This window comes from Somniosus microcephalus, chromosome 4, assembly GCF_052327205.1.
Source record: "Somniosus microcephalus isolate GS21.2 chromosome 4, FLI_Smic_1.0, whole genome shotgun sequence".
NCBI classification, from domain to species: Eukaryota; Metazoa; Chordata; class Chondrichthyes; order Squaliformes; family Somniosidae; genus Somniosus; species Somniosus microcephalus.
The window spans coordinates 312967079-312986550 of NC_140990.1; the positions used below are offsets into that span (position 1 = coordinate 312967079).

At 49.8% G+C, this 19472-nt stretch overlaps 1 protein-coding gene across 2 annotated transcripts in view; it reads right to left on the reverse strand.

Moving 5' to 3' along the window:
• Positions 1-18004, reverse strand: part of ercc3 (excision repair cross-complementation group 3) — a 30358-nt gene extending 12354 nt beyond the window's left edge. For both annotated transcript variants that reach the window (XM_085986736.1, XM_085986738.1), the window contains exons 1-7: positions 17897-18004; positions 13603-13811; positions 9197-9433; positions 8118-8167; positions 3651-3792; positions 2688-2855; positions 1441-1645 (exon numbers count right to left, since the gene is read on the reverse strand). In XM_085986736.1, the coding sequence (XP_085842862.1) occupies positions 1441-1645; positions 2688-2855; positions 3651-3792; positions 8118-8167; positions 9197-9433; positions 13603-13811; positions 17897-17975 (1090 nt within the window). In that variant the 5' untranslated portion in view covers positions 17976-18004. The remainder of the gene's footprint in view (positions 1-1440; positions 1646-2687; positions 2856-3650; positions 3793-8117; positions 8168-9196; positions 9434-13602; positions 13812-17896) is intronic.
• Between the last annotated feature and the right edge of the window lie 1468 nt (positions 18005-19472).

The following is a 19472-nucleotide window of genomic DNA, read 5'->3' on the forward strand; positions in this document are numbered from 1 at the left end:
TTTATGCTCCACTCGAGCCTCCTTCAATCCTTGTTCATCTAAATCTATCAGCATAACCCTCTATTCCCTCCTCCTTCACATACCTATCTAGCTAATATAGATAAAACGCAGCCAATTTGCACACAGCAGTGTGATAATTACCAGATAATCTGTTTTTTTAGTGATGTTGGTTGAGGGATAAATATTGGCCAGGGTACCGGGGAGAACTCCCCCTGTTCCTCTTCGAATAGTGCTGGGCTACTTCAGAGGGCAGTTAAGAGACCAGCACGTTGGTGTGGGACTGGAGTCACATATAGGCCCAGACCGGGTATAGATAGAGGATTGGCTAATTAACAGGAGAGAGTCGGGATAAATGGGTCATTTTCAGGTTGGCAAACTGTAACTAGTGGGGTGCCACAGGGATCAGTGCTTGGGCCTCAACTATTTACAATCTATATTAATGACTTGGATGAAAGGACTGAGTGTAATATAGGCAAATTTGCTGATGATACAAAGATAGGTGGGAAAGCAAGTTGTGTGGAGGACGCAAAGAATCTCCAAAGGGATATAGATAAGCTAAGTGAGTGAGCAAAAATCTGGCAGATGGAGTTTAATGTGACAAAAGGCGAGGTTATCCACTTTGATAGGAAAAATAAAAAAACAAATTATTATTTAAATGGGGAGAGATTACAAAATGCTGAGGTACAGAGGGATCTGGGGGTCCTTGTACATGAATCACAAGAAGTTAGCATGCAGGTACAGCAAGTAATTAGGAAGGCAAATGGAATGTTGGCCTTTATTGCAAAGGGAATGGAGTATAAAAGTAGGGAAGTCCTGTTACAACTGTACAGGGTATTGGTGAGACCACACCCGGAGTACTGCGTACAGTTTTGGTCTCCTTATTTAAGGAAGGATATACTTGCATTGGAGGCAGTTCAGAGAAGGTTCACGAGGTTGATTCCGGAGATGAAGGGGTTGTCTTATGAAGAAAGGTTGAGCAGGTTGGGCCTATACTCATTGGAGTTTAGAAGAATGAGAGGGGATCTTATTGAAACATATAAGATTCTGAAGGGGCTTGACAGGGTAGATGCAGAGAGGATGTTTCCCCTCATGGGGGAATCTAGAACTAGGGGGCATAATTTCCAGAATAAGTGAACACCCTTTCAAATCGGAAATGAGGAGGAATTTCTTCTCTCAGAGGGTCGTGAATCTGTGGAATTCTCTTCCCCAGAGAGCTGTGGAGGCTGGGTCATTGAATATATTTAAGGTGGAGATAGACAAGATTTTTGAAAGGTAAGGGAGTCAATGGTTATGGGGAGCGGGCAGGGAAGTGGGGTTGAGGCCAAGATCAGATCAGCCATGATCTTATTGAATGGCGGAGCAGGCTCGAGGGGCCAAATGACCGACTCCTACGTCTTACGTTCTTAACCTGGAACTCCGAACACAGCCCCCGACACATACCGCAGGGAAGGACGATAACTCCCGACCTGGCGCGGCCATTCCCAAACATCTTCCTCAGACTCTTCTCCTGATAGGGCCGGAGCACGGCCGTGGGCTTCAGATCGATGTTGACGTCGGGGTTGATGGTATCGTTCCTGAAGTCGTACTCTGCCAGTAATGGGTACTCCATCTGAATGCAGCGTTTCTGCAGCTCCTCAATCATCTCCTGCGGGAAGGAACGGTTCAGAAACTGACATATGTCCAAGCTGGAAAACTACACAATACAAAGAAACAAACATGACCGCAGCGCATTCTACAGGGAGTCCAACTTACAGCCTGGGATCAGAGTGGCCCAGTTTCAGGCCAACTGAAAAACAGAGCCTCTACTGGTAGGAGGGTGTCAATGCAGTGTGACAAGTTTACATAGAGTTTCCATTATAAATACGGACACAGAAAAGTATAATGGTAAGAATGGGCAGGAAGTGCACACAAATCCGAGATTATTGATTGATTATATTGATACTGAAGCCCTGAAAATCAATCTTGTAGTAAGCAATGCCCAGTTTGAGCGCCCTAGTGTTGACCAGCAGAAACCATCGATCGCAGCACAAATGGACCCTGGAGCCTCTGGTCTGTGCGTTTTATTTGCCATCAGTTACATAGAATCTACAGCACAGAAACAGGCCATGCGGCCCAACTGGTCTATACCGGCATTTATGCTCCATACCAGCCTCCTCCCACCCTACTTCATCCACCCTATCAGCATATCCTTCTATTCCTTTCTCAACACCTCTTCGCTGACCCAACAGCAGAGGCCCCTGGCTTCGACCTCCCTCGGAGACAGTGGGCTGCGCGCAAACGAATCCGCACAGGGCGTGGACACTGCGGTTGCCTGCTCCACAAGTGGAAGATGAGGGACGACCCGAAGTGCGACTTTGGCCACGAGTCCCAGACTGTGGAACACATCACATCAACCTGCCCACTGAGATCTGTTACGGGAGGCACCTCATTTCTCCACTCGGCATCTCAGGAGGCCATCGAATGGAAAGCCAAACTAGACATCCCATTATAAGCTTTTTCAGTCATACGAAACAACATTCCTTTCTCCCTCATGTGTTAAACTCACTTCCTCTTAAATGTATCTGTACTATTCGCCCCAACCACTCCCTGTGGTAGCGAGTTCCACATTCTCAACGCTCTCTGGGTAAAGAAGTTTCTCCTGAATTCCCTATTGGATTCATTAGCTGAACCAAGTTATAAATAATCACCTGCTTGACTTCAAAGGACACGGTCTGCAGCTCCTCCTCCTCTTCCTCATCCTTGTCCATCTGGTCGTAGAAATCGAACAGGTCTGCAGGGACATCAGCTTTACTAGGGGTGGGCTCCGCGTTCCGTGACGTTGAGGCAGCTCCGTTATTCTGCACGGGTTTGGGCATCTGTGGAAAGGAACGTCTTTAGTGATTTCGCTGGGACGGAATCCCGAATCTCGGCACAAGCCACGACAATGGCAAAAGATTCCACTCCAATCCCGAACATGCTGAGTTGTGGATAATCGAGATCCCCGATTTCATCATCAGCTAGTAATCTCACTCTGCGAGGCCCCAGCACAGATAAAGACAGAAATGGGAACATGCCACACCGATGCAGTAGAGAGCATTCTTTAACACAGGCTGAGGGACATTGTTGAGACAGCGTAGAGCGAGCTTTACTCTGTATCTAACCCACGCTGTACCTACCCTGGGAGTGTTTGATGGGACAGTGTAGAGAGAGCTTTACTCTGTATCTAACCCGTGCTGTACCTGCCCTGGGAGTGTTTGATGGGACAGTGTAGAGGGAGCTTTACTCTGTATCTAACCCGTGCTGTACCTGCCCTAGGAGTGTTTGATGGGACAGTGTAGAGAGAGCTTTACTCTGTATCTAACCTATGCTGTATCTGCCCTGGGAATGTTTGATGGGACAGTGTAGAGGGAGCTTTACTCTGTATCTAACCCGTGCTGTACCTGCCCTGGGAGTGTTTGATGGGACAGTGTCGAGAGAGCTTTACTCTGTATCTAATCCGTGCCGAGGAGGGTTCGAGGGATACAGCGAGCAAGTTGGCAGATGGGCTTGTCGGGCCATGTGGTCTTTTGCTGAGATTTTTGTGTTTGAATAAAGCGATCAAGAGACTGGAATGCTCGGTCACCCTTGCCCAGCAGTGCAGCATTACACTTCCACGCCTGAGTTACACTTACCAACATGGCCGATTTACTGGAGATTGTGCCCATGATGAGTTCAGTCTCATCACCTTCCACTGTCCTCAGTCGACACTCCTTGATGACCTTGTCCTGCAACACCTTCTGGATCACGTCGGGATGTGTGCTCTCCACAAAGTACCTGCCGGGGAAGAGAGTCTCGTCAAACCAAAGAATGCGACCATGACCAGAGGTCACAGCCAGTCAGCTGCACCCCACCTCTTGCCTCAAACATCCTCAAACTGGATAACTTGCTGCAGCATCAGTGCGACCTGGAGAGTAGCTTCACTGCAGAGAGTAGTGGTGAACGGTTGTTCTTCGGACTGGAGGAAGGTACACAATGGTGATCCCCAGGGGTCGGTGCTAGGACCACTGCTTTTCTTGCTATATATTAATGACTTGGACTTGGGTGTACAGGGCACAATTTCAAAGTTTGCAGATGACACAAAACTTGGAAGTATAGTGAACAGTGAGGAGGATAGTGATAGACTTCAGGAGGACATAGGCTGGTGGAATGGGCGGACACGTGGCAGATGAAATTTAATGCAGAAAAGTGCGAAGTGATACATTTTGGTAGGAAGAACGAGGAGAGGCAATATAAACTAAAGGGTAGAATTCTAAAGTGGGTGCAGGAACAGAGAGCCCTGGGGGTATTTGTGCACAAATCATTGAAGGTGGCAGGGCAGGTTGAGAAAGCGGTTAAAAAAGCATACGGGATCCTGGGCTTCATAAATAGAGGCATAGAGTACAAAAGCAAAGAAGTTATGATGAACCTTTATAAAACACTAGTTTGGCCTCAACTGGAGTATTGTGTCCAATTCTGGGCACCGCACTTTAGGAAGGATGTGAAGGCCTTAGAGAGGGTACAGAAAAGATTTACGAGAATGATTCCAGGAATGAGGGACTTCAGTTACGTGGATAGACTGGAGAAGCTGGGGTTGTTCTCCTTAGAGCAGACAAGGTTGAGAGGAGATTTGATAGAGGTGTTCAAAATCATGAGGGGTCTAGATGGAGAGAAACTGTTCGCATTGGCGGTAAGGTCGAGAACCAGAGGACAGCAATTTAAGGTGACTGGCAGAAGAACCAAAGACAAAATGAGGAAAAACTTTTTCCAGCGAGTGGTTAGGTTCTGGAATACATGGCCTGATAGGGAGGTGGAGGCAGATTCAATTGTGACTTTCAAAAGGGCATTGGGTAAGTACCTGAAGGAAAAAAATTTGCAGGGCTACAGGGAAAGGGCAGGGGAGTGGGACTAGCTGAAGTGCTCTTGCTCGATGGGCCGAATGGCATCCTTCTGTGCTGTAACCATTCTATGATTCTATGTCGATTCCCTCCCAAACAGGCACATTAGTGGATGAATCGGACATCCCGAAAACCTGCATCTCAACAAGGAACCGGCAAGAACAGAACAGCTGCTTACAGGCAGGAATCAAACTGGGATTTGGCAGAGTCTGGGAAGGAAATGTTCTTTTAGTGGTGGGGAAATAGAACTTTTCAGCATCAAACACTCCCAGGGCAGGTACAGCACAGGTTAGATACAGAGCAAAGCTCCCTCTACACTGTCCCATCAAACACTCCCAGGGCAGATACAGCACGGGTTAGATACAGAGTAAAGCTGCCTCGACACTGTGCCATCAAACACTCCCAGGGCAGGTACAGCATGGGTTGGATACAGAGTAAATCTCCCTCTACACTGTCCCATCAAACACTCCCAGGGCAGGTACAGCATGGGTTAGATACAGAGTAAAGCTCCCTCTACACTGTCCCATCAAACAGTCCCAGGGCAGGGACAGCACGGGTTAGATACAGAGTAAAGCTCGCTCTACACTGTCCCATCAAACACTCCCAGGGCAGGTACAGCATGGGTTAGATCTGAATAAAGCTGCCTCTACACTGTCCCATCAAACACTCCCAGGGCAGGTACAGCACAGGTTAGATACAGAGCAAAGCTGCCTCTACACTGTCCCATCAAACAGTCCCAGGGCAGGTACAGCACGGGTTAGATACAAAGTAAAGCTCGCTCTACACTGTCTCGTCAAACACTCCCAGGGCAGATACAGCACGGGTTAGATACAAAGTAAAGCTCCCTCTACACTGTCCCATCAAACACTCCCGGGGCAGGTACAGCACGGGTTAGATACAGAGTAAAACTCCCTCTACACTGCCCCATCAAACACTCCAAGGGCAGGTACAGCACGGGTTAGATACAAAGTAAAGCTCCCTCTACACTGTCCCATCAAACACTCCCGGGGCAGGTACAGCACGGGTTAGATACAGAGTAACGCTCGCTCTACACTGTCCCATCAAACACTCCCGGGGCAGGTACAGCACGGGTTAGATACAGAGTAAAACTCCCTCTACACTGCCCCATCAAACACTCCAAGGGCAGGTACAGCACGGGTTAGATACAAAGTAAAGCTCCCTCTACACTGTCCCATCAAACACTCCCGGGGCAGGTACAGCACGGGTTAGATACAGAGTAACGCTCGCTCTACACTGTCTCGTCAAACACTCCCAGGGCAGGTACAACACGGGTTACAGAGAGTATAGTGCAGGCACTGTTGTAATGTAGGAAAGGCAGCAACTAATATGCACACAGCAAGCTCCCACAAACAGCAGTGAGCTAAATCTGTTTTTGGGGAAGTTCGCTGAGGGATAAATATTGGCCAGGACACCAGAGAGAACTCCTTTGTTCTAATTCGAGTACTGCCATGGGATATTTTACATCCACCCTAGGGGACAGACGGGGGATCGGTTTATTGTCTCATCCGAAAGATGGCACCTCTGACAGTGCAGCACTCCCTCAGTACTGCCCCTCCGACAGTGCAGCACTCCCTCAGTACTGCCCCTCCGACAGTGCAGCACTCCCTCAGTACTGCCCCTCCGACAGTGCAGCACTCCCTCAGTACTGCCCCTCCGACAGTGCAGCACTCCCTCAGTACTACCCCTCCGAAAGTGCGGCACTCCCTCAGTACTGACCCTGCGACAATGCAGTGTTCCCTCAGTACTGTCCCTCCAACAGTGCAGCGCTCCCTCAGTACTGCCCCTCCGACAGTGCAGCGCTCCCTCAGTACTGACCCTCCGACAGTGCAGCACTCCCTCAGTACTGCCCCTCCGACAGTGCGGCACTCCCTCAGTACTGCCCCTCCGAAAGTGCGGCACTCCCTCAGTATTGCCCCTCCGACAGTGCAGCACACCCTCAGTACTACCCCTCCGAAAGTGCGGCTCTCCCTCAGTACTGCTCCTCCGACAATGCAGTGCTCCCTCAGTACTACCCCTCCGAAAGTGCGGCTCTCCCTCAGTACTGACCCTGCGACAATGCAGTGTTCCCTCAGTACTGCCCCTCCGACAGTGTAGCGCTCCCTCAGTACTGCCTCTCCGACAGTGCAGCGCTCCCTCAGTACTGTCCCTCCGACAGTGCAGCGCTCCCTCAGTACTGACCCTCCGACAGTGCGGCACTCCCTCAGTACTGACCCTCCGACAGTGCAGCGCTCCCTCAGTACTGACCCTCCGACAGTGCGGCACTCCCTCAGTACTGACCCTCCGACAGTGCGGCACTCCCTCAGTACTGCCCCTCCGAAAGTGCGGCACTCCCTCAGTATTGCCCCTCCGACAGTGCAGCACACCCTCAGTACTACCCCTCCGAAAGTGCGGCTCTCCCTCAGTACTGCTCCTCCGACAATGCAGTGCTCCCTCAGTACTACCCCTCCGAAAGTGCGGCTCTCCCTCAGTACTGACCCTGCGACAATGCAGTGTTCCCTCAGTACTGCCCCTCCGACAGTGTAGCGCTCCCTCAGTACTGCCTCTCCGACAGTGCAGCGCTCCCTCAGTACTGTCCCTCCGACAGTGCAGTGCTCCCTCAGTACTGACCCTCCGACAGTGCGGCATTCTCTCAGTACTGACCCTCCGACAGTGCAGCACTCCCTCAGTACTGCCCCTCCGACAGTGCAGCACTCCCTCAGTACTGCCCCTCCGACAGTGCAGCGCTCCCTCAGTACTGCCCCTCCCACAGTGCAGCGCTGCCTCAGTACTGCACTGGGATGTCAGCCTGGATTATGTGCTCAAGTCCTGCATTGCGCCTTCAACTCCTGAACCTTCTGACTCAGAGGAGAACATGCTACCAACTGAGCCACAGCTGACAGTTCTGGATGAGATGTAGGAGACCCCACAGCAGTTCTTGAAGTGGGCCCAAGAGTGCTCCCAGTGACTTCGCCAACATTCTTCCCTCCACCAAAACCAGATTGCCTGGTCGTGCATTCAGTTGCTGTTTGTGGGAGCTTGCTGTGTGCAAATTAGCTGGCGCGTGGTTTCTACATTACAACAGTGACTACACGTTGGCTCTGAGGGGCTTTGGGATGTTCCGAGAACATGATTATTGTGATCTATAAATGCAAGTTCTACTCCAAAGCTCAAGGTACTACTGAACAAGCTGAGCAACAGCACAAGATCATCAAGCACTTTCCCTACCTGTTGTGTTTAAGGACCAACTTCACCTTCCCGTAACTCACAGTGCAGAGCTGTCGGAACAAACACAACATTAACACTCAAAGTACAGTCATCTCAGCAGAAGAAAAGGTTCATTATTCTCCCCTTCTCCCAGGAGGTGAACGAATCTTGGTCCCGGGGTTTGGGGGGGTCCCCAGCAACACACCCGCCCTGTCGGAGAAGCATCTGTCCTCCACTGGGTGCCTGTACGTAGAACCCACTATTAGGGTATTGGGTATGGGCTCCACCATTGGCGGCCGTGCCTTCAACTGCCAAGGCCGAAGCTCTGGAATTCCCTCCCTAAACCTCTCCGCCTCGCTCTCCTCCCACAAGACGCTCCCTTAAAACCTACCTCCTTTAACTAGCTTTTGCTCACCGGTCCGAATATCTCATGTGGCTCAGCGTCAAATGTTGTTTGATAATCGCTCCTGTGATGTGGCAATGTTCCCTCTAATTTTTTTTGTGCGCAGTACCTTTAACTGGCTGCGCTGCCCATTCAAATCTTCGCGCATGCGCGGTTTCTTGCACGTAAAAGCCGGAGTGGCCTGGTTCACTGATGTCCTTCAGAGAAGGGAACCCGGCCTCCTTATCCGGTCTGGCGCGACTCCAGTCTCACACTACATGGTTGAATCATAGAGTCTTACAGCACGGAAGGAGGCCATTTGTCCCATCGTGTCTGTGCTGGGTCTTTGTAAGAGCTAGCCAATCAGTCCCACTCTCACTGCTCTTTCCCCAGAGCCCTGCAAATGTTTCCACTTCAAGTATTTATCCAATTCTCGTTTGAAAGTTACTGTTGAATCTGCTTCCACCGCCCTGTCAGGCAGCGCATTCCAGATCATCCAGTCGTCCTCGGTTCCGCCTAAGAAGAATTCCAGATCACAACAACTTGTAAAGTCCTTCTAAGTGGTTTCTTCCGCTGCAGTGTGAGAAAGGGTTTATATAAACTGGAAAAGGCCCACAAACCTATAACCAATTGCCCTCTAAACAACCAGGGGTGGGCAATAAATGCAGCCTAGCCAGAATCTCCCACATCCCAAGGACAAGTATTAAAAACTGTTCACCTTAATGAACTGTAGGATTCCATCAGGAATCGAGGTCTTGCTCAGTTTCTGCAGATACTCGATGATGTCGCTAGTCTGGAGCCCGACACTTACAGCCGCGTACAGGGAGTACGCCGTCAGCTTGTACTCGTGCGCGTGCGTGGGTCTGCACACGGGCTCCGCGATGGCTACCAGGAAGTCCTGCGCGTATTTATAAACCGGGGAGAAGGCTTCAAGGAAGATGTGTCCGTCTGGAGCCTGTAGACGTGGAATAAAATGCTTCTGTTGAAATGAACTTATTACTAAGATTGGGAAAATACGGAACTGACCGGAGCTTTGGCTGGTGAATCATACAACACAGAAGGAGGCCATTTGGCCCATCGTGCCTGTGCCGGCTCTTTGAAAGAGCTCTCCAATTAATCCCACTCCTCCTGCTCTTTCCCCAGAGCCCTGCAAATTTCTCCTTTTCAAGTATTTATCCAATTCCCTTTTGAAAGTTACTATTGAATCTGCTTCCACTGCCCTTTCAGGCAGCGCATTCCAGATCACAACAACTCGCTGTGTAAAAAAAATTCTCATCTCTCCTGGTTCTTTTGGCAATTACCTTAAATCTGTGTCCTCTGGTTACCAACCCACCTGCCAATGGAGACAGTTTCTCCTTATTTATTCTATCAAAACCCCTCATTATTTTGAACACCTCTAGTAAATCTCCTCTTAACCTTCTCTGCTCTAAGGAGAACAATCCCAGCTTCTCCAGTCTCTCCACATAACTGAAATCCCTCACCCCAGGAAATTTTATACACACAGGTTTGTAGTACTGCACATAAGGAGAAAAAAATGGGCGACATAAATACAAATGGTGCTAAAATAAGGAAAAGTAATGTTGAATGGATGTCGGTTTAGTAGATTTGATGCTCAACTTGTTCAACCAAAGCAGAGCAGCAATTAACAAAATCAACAGCATCCTGAAATGCGGAGTCAGAACAGCAGAATAAAGTCAGGGGAGGACGTACTCAAATGGCTCTGTTCAGACCACACCGTGAGTACAGGATCCTGCTCTGGTCAGACCCACACCGTGAGCACTGGGTCCATCTGGTCAGACCACACCGTGAGTACAGGGTCCTGCTCTGGTCAGACCCACACCGTGAGCACTGGGTCCATCTGGTCAGACCACACCGTGAGTACAGGGTCCTGCTCTGGTCAGACCCACACCATGAGTACTGGGTCCATCTGGTCAGACCCACACCGTGAGCACTGGGTCCATCTGGTCAGACCCACACCATGAGTACTGGGTCCATCTGGTCAGACCCACACCGTGAGTACTGGGTCCATCTGGTCAGACCCACACCGTGAGCACTGGGTCCATCTGGTCAGACCCACACCGTGAGTACTGGGTCCATCTGGTCAGACCCACACCGTGAGTACTGGGTCCATCTGGTCAGACCCACACCGTGAGTACTGGGCCCATCTGGTCAGACCCACACCGTGAGTACTGGGCCCATCTGGTCAGACCCACACCTCGAGTACTGGGTCCATCTGGTCAGACCCACACCGTGAGTACTGGGTCCATCTGGTCAGACCCACACCTCGAGTACTGGGTCCATCTGGTCAGACCCACACCGTGAGTACTGGGTCCATCTGGTCAGACCCACACCTCGAGTACTGGGTCCATCTGGTCAGACCCACACCATGAGTACTGGGTCCATCTGGTCAGACCCACACCTCGAGTACTGGGTCCATCTGGTCAGACCCACACCTCGAGTACTGGGTCCATCTGGTCAGACCCACACCGTGAGTACTGGGTCCATCTGGTCAGACCCACACCTCGAGTACTGGGTCCATCTGGTCAGACCCACACCGTGAGTACTGGGTCCATCTGGTCAGACCCACACCGTGAGTACTGGGTCCATCTGGTCAGACCCACACCTCGAGTACTGGGTCCATCTGGTCAGACCCACACCTCGAGTACTGGGTCCATCTGGTCAGACCCACACCTCGAGTACTGGGTCCATCTGGTCAGACCCACACCGTGAGTACTGGGCCCATCTGGTCAGACCCACTCCGCCTCTCTCTCCTCCTTAAACATCACCTTTCCTCACCCCTTTTGGGGTGCAATTGATCTGAGGGTCCCTGCTAAATGGATGCATCTTTTTTTTTTAAGCAGAAGAAAAACTGACTAGATCTCCGCCATAGCTCAGTGGGTAGCACTCTTGCCTCTGAGTCAGAAGGTCGTGGCTTCAAGACCCACTCCAGAGACTTGAGCACAAAAATCTAGACTGACACTCCAGTGCAATACTGAGGGAGTGCTGCACTGTTGAAGGTGCCGCCTTTTGGATGAGATGTTAAATCGAGGCCCAGTCTGCCCTTGCAGGTGGACGTAAAAGATCCCATGGCACTATATCGAAGAGCAGGGGTGTTATCCCCAGTGTCCTGGACCAATATTTGTCCCTCAATCAACATTTCCAAAAGGCATTTGATAAGGTGCCACATAAAAGATTATTACGCATGATTAGGGTTCATGGGGTTGGGGGTAAGATAGTAGCATGGATGGAGGGTTAGTTAATGGACAGAAAACAGAGAGGGAATAAACGGATCTTTTTCAGGTTGGCAGGCTGTAACTAGTGGGGTGCAGCAAGGATCAGTGTTGGGGCCTCGGCTATTTACAATCTATATTAATGATCTAGATGAAGGGACCGAGTGCAATGTATCCAAGTGTGCTGACGATACAAAGCTAGGTGGGACAGTAAGCTGTGAGGAGAACACAGAGTCTGCAAAGCGATATAGATAGACTAAGTGAGTGGGCAGTAAGGTGGCAGATGAAGTATAATGTAGGGAAATGTGAGGTTATTCACTTTGGTAGGAAGAATAGAAAAACAGAATATTTTTTAAATGGTGAGAAACTTTTAAATGTTGGTGTTCAGAGAGATTTGGGTGTCCTCGTGCAAGAAACACAGAAAGCTAGCGTGCAGGTACAGCAAGCAATAAGGAAGACAAATAGCATGTTGACCTTTATTGCAAGGGGGTTGGTGTATAAGAGTAAGGAAGTCTTGCTACAATTGTACAGGGCCTTGGTGAGACCACACCTGGAGTACTGCGCACAGTTTTGGTCTCCTTATCTAAGGAAGGATATACTTGCCGTGGAGGCGGTGCAACGAAGGTTCACTAGATTGATTCCTGGGATGAGAGGGCTGTCCTATGATGAGAGATTGTGTAGAATGGGCCAATACTCTCTAGAGTTTAGAAGAATGAGAGGTGATCTCATTGAAACATACAAGATTCTAAGGGGGATTGTCAGGGTAGATGCTGAGAGGCTGTTTCCCCTGGCTGGAGTGTCTAGAACTAGGGGGCACAGTCTCAGGATAAGGGGTAGGCCATTTAAGACCGAGATGAAGAGGAATTTCTTCACTCAGAGGGTGGTGAATCTTTGGAATTCTCTGCCCCAGAGGGCTGTGAATGCTGAGCCTTTGAGTATATTCAAGGCTGAGATCGATAGATTTTTGGACTCGAGGGGAGTCAAGGGATATGGGGATCGGGCGGGAAAGTGGAGTTGAGGTCGATGATCAGCCATGATCTTATTGAATGGTGGAGCAGGCTCGAGGGACCGTATAGCCGACTCCTGCTCTTACTTATGTTCTTATAACATCACGAAAACAGATAATCTAGTCATTATCACATTGCTGTTTGTGGGAGCTTGCTGTGCGCAAACTGGCTGCCGCATTACATTCATTACAACAGTGACTACACTTCAAAAAGTATTTCATTGGCTGGAAAGCATTTTGGGACATCCTTAGGTAGTGAAAAGTGCCATTCGAATTCTTCCGTTGAAATTTACCAGGCTACCATCACAGATACTGACCCTAACAGGTACCAAGTGGCACTGGCTATGCCCTGGGAGTGTGGTGAAAGGATCGGTGAGTGGGAAAGAGAATTTTTATTTCTGTGTTAGACTAGCCACCAATTGCTCTTATTGTAGAATTTGCTGTTTGACAGGGAGCTACAGAAACGCACTTCCCTCTTAAACTGGTGCTGAGAAAGGTGGGTTAGTCCTGACGCAGGAGGCACTCACCAAATGACTGACTGATTATCAAAGCGAAGTGAACAGGACAAAATACTTCCCCTCCTCTCCCAAATGTACTCACTGGTGCTGGAGACGCTTCCATTGGCAACTGCAAGCCAAAAGCAAGTGTCAACAGACTATTGCACTGCTGGGGGCATCACAGCCAAGTAAAAGCCAATCCTCGCCTGGCAAACACACGCACACTTTCAAATAAGCTCAGTGGATTGCAATCAGGAGCCAGTATCCTGACACATTTCCCTCCCACCCTGCCCTCCCATCAACCGGGGCACTGAGGCCAAACTGGGACAAGAGCAGCTAATTCAGCACGGACTCTATGGCAAGTACACTCTCATTCAGCGCCATGACCTACCACCCAAAGTGGCCTGGATACGTGATCCTCCTTCAGATTCATCTGTGTCCTGTAGTCCTTCGCTCCATACTCATCCTCCTTAATCACAGACTGCTCCACCTGTTTCCCAGCAGCAGAGGGAACAGCCTCCTGGGACTCGGCTCCCGCAGAAAGATCATCCTCCTCCTCTTCATCGTCGTCATTACGGCGCTTCTTGAGTTTTTTCTTATCTGATGAAAAAAATGATTAAAGCATTTTATAAAGAGATTATACTGCAGTGCAGTGCTGGTGTCGTGAAAACCCATCTGGTTCACTAATGCCCTTTAGGGAAGGAAACCTGCTGTCCTTACCCGGTCTGGGCCTATATGTGGCACCAGTCCCACACCAGCCTGGTTGACTCTCAACTGCCCTCTGAAGTGGCCCAGCAAGACACTCAGTTGTATCAAACTGCTTCAAAACGGGTCAAGCAGATGATGCACCACCACCTTCTCGGGGCAACTAGGGAGGGATGGGCAATAAATGCTGGCCTTGCCAGTGAGGCCCACATCCCGAGAGTGAATAAAAACAACTTGTATTTATATAGCGCCTTTAACGTAGTAAAACGTCCCAAGGCGCTTCACAGGAGCGATTATCAAACAAAATTTGACACCGAGTCACATAGGGAGATACTAGGGCAGGTGACCAAAAGCTTGGTCAAAGAGGTAGGTTTTATGGAATGTCTTAAAGGAGGAAAGAGAGGTAGCGAGGCGGAGAGGTTTCGGGAGGGTATTCCGGAGCTTAGGGCCCAGGCAGCTGAAGGCACGGCCGCCAATGGTGCAGCGATTCAAATCGGTGAAGTGCAAGATGCCAGAATTGGAGGAGCGAGGCAGAGTTCTCAGAGGGTTGTGGGGTTGGAGGAGGTTCCAAAGATAGGGAATAAAACAATAGTCAGAGCTTTGGCCTGGACATTATGATTTTTTCTGAACAGACCAGAACAGTGTTTCTAAAATTAAAAAAGGCACAACTGAGAGCCAATTTTGTTGATGCACATTTGCAAAACTGGCTCTCGAAACCCTGACTAGTAAGATTGTTTCATCAAGAGAGATTATCCAGACATTTATCTCATTGCTGATTGTGGGAGCTTGCTGTGCACAAATTGGCTTCCGTGTTTCCTACATTACAACAGTGACGACACTTCAGAAGTGCTTCATTGGCTGTAAAGCGCTTTGGGACGTCCTGAGGTCATGTAAGACGCTACTGAAATGCAAGTACTTTCTTTCTTGAATGCAAATTCTCACCCGCTTTGGTGGGAATAGTTGTGGAAGGCACTGTATAAATACAAGTTAGAAAGTCTCAATTACCGATCAGGACGAATACGACCAGCTTTTCGGCAGTCTGAAACCAGGCTGGTTAGCAAAAGAAGAAACAAGGATGTACACATCACACTGGCTTTGATTGCACCTGTACTTACACAGGTGTAAACCGCACCAATTCACACTCACTGACACAAGCAGGCTCTTTTGCATATTTGCAAATGCAGGTCAATTCTCAGCACCTGCCTGGGAAAACCTGACTTTTCTCTCAGTTACCATGCAGCAAACCTCTCAATCAGAGGGGGAGATAGTCAAACTGATCAGATCGCCCAGCCTGATCCCACCCCGTTCTCTGCCCCCAGGTTGTCTGGTATTGCATTTGGAGAAGGTGTTGCCCCTCTCTCTCTCCTCCCTCCCCAGATCATTCAGCAATGGCCCCTCTCCCCGATACACATTTATACAGCGCCTTTAATGTCCCAAGGTGCTTCACAGGAGCGATTATCAAACAAAAATTGACACAGAGACACCCAAGTAATTATTAGGACCAATTTCCCCTCTAAGCTGTGCGTGTGCGCGGCCGCGAGTACTCTGCAAGGCACCGTGCAGGCCGCTCACAAGCTTATCTATTGGAAGTACCGCGCATGCGTAGAAATTTAAACGGACAGCGCATTGAAATAAACAGGCTGCGCATGCACAAGGCACAGCTTACAGGTAACCAAAAGCTTGGTCAAAGAGGTAGGTTTTAAGGAGCGCCTTAAAGGAGGAAAGAGAAGCGGAGAGGTTTCGGGAGGAATTCCAGAGCTTAGGGCCTCGGCAGCTGAAGGCACAGCTGCCAATGTGAGGCGATGTGGGGCCATGGAGTGAGTGCAGCGACGATGCACCAGGCTGATACCTGGGATGGCAGGAATAATGCATGAGGAGCAATTGGGTCGATTGGGCTTATACTCGCTGGAGTTTAGAAGAATGAGAGGGGATCTCATTGAAACTTATAAAATTCTAACAGGACTAGACAGACTAGATGCAGGAAGGATGTTCCCGATGGCGGGGGAGTCCAGAACCAGGGGTCACAGTCTAAGGATAATGGGTAGGCCATTTAGGACAGAGATGAGGAGGACAGAGAGATGAGGAGGATGAACGACTATCGACCTGTCGCACTCACACCCATCATAATGAAGTGTTTCGAGAGACTGGTCTTAGCCCACATCAAAGCCAGTGTTCCTGCCTCTCTTGACCAACACCAGTTTGCCTATCGTGCAAACAGATCAACGGAGGATGCAATCACAACTGCTCTACACTCGGCACTGAATCACCTAGATGGTAAGGAGACCTACATCAGAATGCTGTTCATAGACTACAGCTCAGCATTCAACACTATCGTCCCCAACAAGCTGGCCACCAAACTCCAAACTCTTGGCCTGAACACTTCCCTCTGCAACTGGACCCTGGACTTCCTAACAAACAGACCCCAGTCTGTCAAATTAGGTAACCACACCTCCCCCCCCTGACCCTGAACACGGGGGCCCCACAAGGATGTGTGCTGAGCCCCCTCCTCTACTCCCTCTTCACCCACGACTGTGTGGCTGTTAATGGTTCCAACACCATCATCAAGTTTGCAGATGACACCACGGTAGTAGGCCAGATCACCAACAACGATGAGTCAGCCTACAGGGAGGAGGTCCAGCATCTCGTGAAGTGGTGCGCCGATAACAACCTGGCCCTTAACACCAAGAAAACAAAAGAAATCATCGTGGACTTCAGGAAGTCTAAAGGCGGAAGTCACACCCCCATCCACATCAATGGGGCTGTGGTGGAAAGGGTGGACAGCTTTAAGTTCCTCGGAGTCCACATCACGGAAGACCTCTCCTGGTCCCTCAACACCTCCTCTCTGGTGAAGAAGGCCCAGCAGCGCCTATATTTCCTAAGGAGGCTGAAGGGATGTAATCTGTCACCCCTGATCCTCTCTAACTTTTACCGCTGCACAATAGAGAGCATCCTGACAAACTGTATCACAGTATGGTATGGCAGCTGTAGCTACTATGACCGGAAAGCCCTGCAGCGGGTAGTCAAAACTGCTCAACACATTACCGGCACCCGGCTACCGACCATAGAGCACATATACCAGAAACGCTGTCTACGGAGGTCACGGTCCATCATCAAAGACCCTACCCACCCCAGCCACAGTCTGTTCGCCCTCCTGCCATCTGGGAGACGCCACAGATGCATTCGCACCCGTACGACCAGATTTAGGAACAGCTTCTTTCCCAGGGCTGTCATCCGACTGAACTCCACAAATAAACTCTAAAGCCTGCACATCTGCCAATGCACTTTATATGGTTATATTTATGTTAATATACTACAAGCCAAATGTATGTTGAATGTTTAAATGTCTTAATCCAAATGTACTCTCGGGAGCCGCAAGCCTACATTTCGTTGTACTGCACTTGTGCACTAACAATGACAATAAAAGTTGATTTGATTTGATTTTGATTTGGAATTTCTTCACCCAGAGAGTGGTGAACCTGTGGAATTCTCTACCACAGAAGGCAGTTGAATATATTCAAGAAGGAGTTAGATATATTTCTTAAGGCTAAAGGGATCAAGGGATATGGGGAGAAAGCAGGGACAGGGCACTGAATTTGGATGATCAGCCATGATCTCATTAAATGGCGAAGCAGGCTCGAGGGGCCGAACGGCCTACTCCTGCTCCTATCTTCTATGTTTCTATGTGATGAAAATTGGGGAAGCGCAAGAGGCCAGAATTAGAGGTGCGCAGGTATTTGGGGGGACGGGTGTGGGGCTGGAGGAGGTTTCAGAGATAGGGAGGGGTGAGGCCTTGAAAGGACTTGAAAACAAGGATGTGAATTTTGAAATGGAGGCTTAACCGGGAGCCAATGTAGGTCAGGAGGGCAGGGGGGGGGAGCGGGGGAGCGGGGGAGCAGTCTGTGGGAGCGGGTGAAGGGGGAGCAGAGTAGGGAGGCTGGTGCTGGATGAGCCTCCGCCGGCCCTTGTAACCCGGGCCTCACCTCGGTCGGACTTGTCCTTCTTGCCCATGGTCCCGGGCTGTCCGCGGAGAGCCGAGGCCAAGGCGCCGGCACTGAGCATGCGCAAACTCGGCAGATTTTCCAACCCTCTCCACAATGCGCATGCGCAGCAGCAGACCCACTGCGCATGACAGAGCTCGGTCATCGCGAGATTTGGATCCACGGGGCGGGGGTGCCGGCGCATGCGCGCGCGCGCGCGCGCACTACATCAGTTGCTGCTCCCTCCACTGAGGCTCCAAAGAAAAACGAAAGCAAGACTTGCATTTATATAACAACAGAAAACGCTGGAAAAACTCAGCAGGCCAGGCAACATCCGTGGAGAGAGAAATAGAGTCAACGTTTCAGGTCGAAACCCTTCCTCAGGACTGAGAAAGCACAGGAAATGAAACGCATTAAAAGGGCAGTTTGGGGCTGGGAAATTTCCTGTGCTTGTTCAGTCCTGAGGAAGAGTTTCGACCTGAAACGTTGACTCTGTTTATCTCTCCACGGATGTTGCCTGGCCTGCTGAGTTTTCCCAGCATTTTCTGTTGTTATTTCGTATTTCCAGCATCCACAGTATTTTGCTATCGTACTTGCATTTATATAGCACCTTTCACGACCACCGGACGTCTCAGCGCTTTACAGCCAATGAAGTAGTTTTTGAAGTGTGGGAAACGCGGCAGCCAATTTGCGCACAGCAAGCTCCCAAAAACAGCAATGTGATAATGACTAGATAATCTGTTTTAGTGATGTTGATTGAGGGATAAATATTGTCCCCAGGACACCAGGGGTAACTCCCCAGCTCTTCTTTGAAATAGTGCCATGGAATCTTTTACGTCCACCTGAGAGGGCAGACGGAGCCTCGGTTTAACGTCTCATCTGAAAGGCGGCACCTCCGACAGTGCAGCACTCCCTCAGTACTGCACTGCAGTGTCAGCCTAGCTTTATGTGCTCAAGTCCCTGGAGTGGGACTTGAACCCACAAGCATCTGACTCAGAGGCGAGTGTGCGACCCACTGAGCCACAGCTGACGCTCAGGGCAAAGCCCAGTGTTGTGTGAAGGGGGCGCACAGTTTTAACTCTACCCATGTGTATTTCAGTCAGTCAAATTTCTGATCCCTTTCAGTGACACCAAGGGAAATCTGCTGATTTTTAACGAAGCATTAATTACCATTTGTGTGGCAGTGTCACAAGAGCCACTCAATGCCTCAGCCAGATGGTAGTGAACTCGTTCATCCCGTGTGGTGGTAGTCTGAGAGCACAGCATCAATCTCCAGTCAATGGGTCCAATATTGTAGAATTGTAATGCGCTAGGACTGTAAAGTGGTGCAAGGGAGAGGGATTTAAATTCTTGAGGCATTGGAACCAGTTCTTGGGGAGGAGTGACCTGTACCAAGGGGACGGTCTACACCTGAACTGTGAGGGAGCCGATGTCCTCGGGGTAATATTTTCTAGGGCGGTTCGGGAGGATTTAAACTAATTTGGCAGGGGGATGGGAACCTAGGTAGTGGAAAAGAGGGAAGTCATATGAAGTTAGAAATAGATGGTAGAAAGGTGAGAAGCAATAAGCAAAGGAGAGA